This window comes from Erinaceus europaeus, chromosome 7 (genome assembly GCF_950295315.1).
Source record: "Erinaceus europaeus chromosome 7, mEriEur2.1, whole genome shotgun sequence".
Taxonomy (NCBI): Eukaryota; Metazoa; Chordata; class Mammalia; order Eulipotyphla; family Erinaceidae; genus Erinaceus; species Erinaceus europaeus.
Window position 1 is genome coordinate 116,497,386 of NC_080168.1, and position 3,127 is coordinate 116,500,512.

The 3,127-nt window shown below is 53.9% G+C and overlaps 1 protein-coding gene across 1 annotated transcript; it reads right to left on the reverse strand.

Annotated features, from left to right (window-relative positions):
• Nucleotides 1–1,142, reverse strand: LOC103107463 (testis-specific H1 histone). The gene has a single exon (XM_007516261.3). The coding sequence runs from the start codon at nt 1,003–1,005 to the stop codon at nt 118–120; it is 888 nt and encodes a 295-aa protein (XP_007516323.2). The 5' UTR covers nt 1,006–1,142; the 3' UTR covers nt 1–117.
• Between the last annotated feature and the right edge of the window lie 1,985 nt (nt 1,143–3,127).

The window sequence follows — 3,127 nt, forward strand, 5'->3', positions numbered from 1 at the left end:
TGGTGGCAAGGTCTTGTAAATAGTCTTTCCATTTCAATGCATGTGAGAGCTGCCCTCCCTCATCAGACCTTAATCGGGGGCGGGGGGGGGGGGGAAGGCATCTGAGCCTGGAGGACATCACTGACTGCGAGGACCCTGCGACTTAGTGGTCTTTGTGGAAGCCTTGGAGCGAGCGGGGCTCGGGTCTGGGGTCTTGCCCTGCCCGGCAGAAGGACTGTCGTTCTTCACAGAGGCTGGCTTCTGGATGGTCCTTTTAGCCGGCTTCTCCGGCTCGTGTTTCTTCTCCTCCCTGGCCTTCATGCTGGGCTTCTTGGGCTTGGCCCGGGACCTGTTGTCCTTGGTGGTCCGCCCTCGCCCCTCGTCCGCCTTGGCCCTGCTTCCTCCTCCCCTGGTTCTAGGACGCACCGGGTCCTTGGCTCTCTGCCTGCCCTTCCTGGTACTGGCGCTGGCGCTGGCCCTGGCCTTGGTCCTGGCACTGGTCTTGGCGGGTCTCCACACTTCCCGGGCCTTGCGGGCCGCCTTGCGCCCCCCGGGACCCTTCCGTGCGCCCCCCCGGGAGCCCGGGGAAGTCCTCCTGGCCGTGCGCGCGCCCTCCTGCGGCCGGCGGCGGCAGGGCTTCTTCTTGGGCTTGGGGACCTTCCAGACCCTGAAGTAGCCCGCAGCGCCGCCGCCAGTGCCGCTGACCCGGAGGAGGGCGCCCTTACTGTCGGCCCGCGGCTCGCCCGAGCGGCTGCAGTAGCGCCGGCGCACCCGGTAGCCCGCATTGCCCAGCTCCCTCTTGAGCGTGGCCAGGGTCAGCCCCTTGTGCGCGGAGATGGCGCGGAGCAGCAGCTCGGACACTCGCAGCACCGAGCGCGGCCTCCGCCGCTGCGGCCCGGCCGGGGTCCTCTCCGCGGGCGGCTGGCATTTGGCTTCGGCGCCTTTGCATTCGCTGCGGCTCTCCGCCGCCCCCGCCTCCGCCATCGCCTCCGCCATCGCCATCGCCATCGCCATCGCCATCGCCATCGCCCGGCTCCCGCCTCTGCGGGGCCATAGGCCGGGCCCGCAGCGACCCGGGTCCGAGCGGAGAGCCAAGGCCCCGCAGGCCGCCACGTCACAAAGGCCGCCCAGCAAGAGGTTGGGCCCTCGGGAAAGATGGAAACAGGCGGGGATCCCCGCATGGATCCACCTGCCAAGGCCCAGGGCCAGCGGAGAAGCAGTTACGGAAACCAGAACTCCCACCTTCTGCACCCCAGAAAGAATTCTGATCCATATTCCTAGTGGGGGAGAAGTTATAGGGGGAAGATGCCCAGAGGGCTCTGAACTCCCAACTCCATTAGGACCCGGAAAGAGAGAAGAAAAGAAGGACACTCAGTAGTAGTAATAGATGTATGCGTGACTTGGAAAGAAAGAGAAGATGGGACCATAGGGGAGAAATGGGCAAATATATACAAATATAGACAGATAGTTGCAGAAATAATAATTAAGCCATACCTGCAACCTTAGGAGCTTACAATGGAGGGGTTGGGGATTCAGAACGCTGGTGGTGGGAACGGTGGGGAGTTGTGCCCCTGTTATCTTGTAATTTTGTAAATCAATATTCAATCACTAGTAAAAAAAAATTAAAGAAAGAAGGCAGATCCTACCTGGCGGGGCTTTTTTCTTTTCTTTTTTTTTTTAATAACCAATCAGACACTACTACCTTCAGCATCTATGCACCTGGCACAATTAGATTCATCATCTCCAGTGTTTTGTCTGCTAGCCCTTCTCTTTGACCTGGATATCAGCTGCTCTCTGTTTACGACTGTTAAAAAAAAAAAAAAAAAAAGGCAGTCGGGCTGTAGCGGAGCAGGTTAAGTGCAGGTGGCACAAAGCTCAAGGACCTGGGTAAGGATCCAGGCTTGAGCCCCTGGCTCCCCACCTGCAGGAGAGTGGCTTCACAGGCAGTGAAGCAGGTCTGCAGGTGTCTATCTTTCTCTCCCCCTCTCTGTCTTCCCCTCCTCTCTCCATTTCTCTCTGTCCTATCCAACAACGCTGACAACAATAATAACTACAACAATAAAAAACAACAAGGGCAACAAAAGGAAATAAATATTTTTAAAAAGCCCTGTACATGATGTGTATAGGTCACTGCCCCCAGCACTAAATTCCTCCGCCACACGGCCACAACTACCTAGTTCTCCTCAAATCTAACATAGTTCGGTTGTCATTTTTTGTTGTTGCTGGGAGTTTAGTATTGTGTCCAGATGTGAAACCTTCTGTCGTTCGCCGCTTCTTTACTTTTCATCTTGGCTGTAATCACCTCCAGGTCCAGCCATTCTGTCCCAATCAATACAGCATCTTTTTTAGTTACTGAATATTATTCCATTGAATTTATCTTCCAGGGGCCAGGCGATGACACATCTGGTTGAATGCACATGTTACAATGCACAACGACCCGGGTTCAAGCCCCCTGCCCCCAGTTGTGGGAGGGGAAGCTTCATGAGCAGTGAAGCAGGGCTGCAGGTGTCTCTCTGTCTCTCCTGCTCTCTGTCTTCCCTCTTCTCTCTCAATTTCTCTATCTCTATCTGGAAAATAAATAATATATAAATAATGATTTTTTGAAAGATAGTCTTTTGAAAAATCTTTTAAAAAGAGTTTATATTCCATAAACTCTTTATCCAGCCATCTGTCAGTGGGTATTTAGCTCACTTCCATACTTTAGTTATTGCGAACAGGGCGGTTTTAAACACTAAGGCACAACAGATCCTTTCAAATGAGTCACTATTTTCATGTCCTTTAAGAGCAGGATTGCAGAATCATAAAGTACTATATGGGGGAGCTGGGCGGTAGCACAGTGGGTAAAGCGCAGGTGAGGCGTAGCACAAGGACCAGCATAAGGATCCCGGTTCAAGCCTCTGGCTCCCCACCTGCAGGGGAGACGCTTCACAGGCCGTGAAGCAGGTCTGCAGGTGTCTGTCTTTCTCTCCCCTGTCTTCCCCTCCTCTCTCCATTTCTCTCTGTCCTATCTGACAACGATGACATCAATAATAACTACAACAATAAAACAGCAAGGGCAACAAAAGGGAATAAATAAATATTTTAAAATAGGGGACCAGGTGGTGGTGCACCTTGTTGAGCACACATGTTACAAAGAGCAAGGACCCAG

Bases quoted from the DNA above. Each gene is read 5' to 3' on its own strand.
- LOC103107463 (XM_007516261.3), bottom strand. From the start codon at position 1,005: ATGGCGATGGCGATGGCGATGGCGATGGCGATGGCGGAGGCGATGGCG.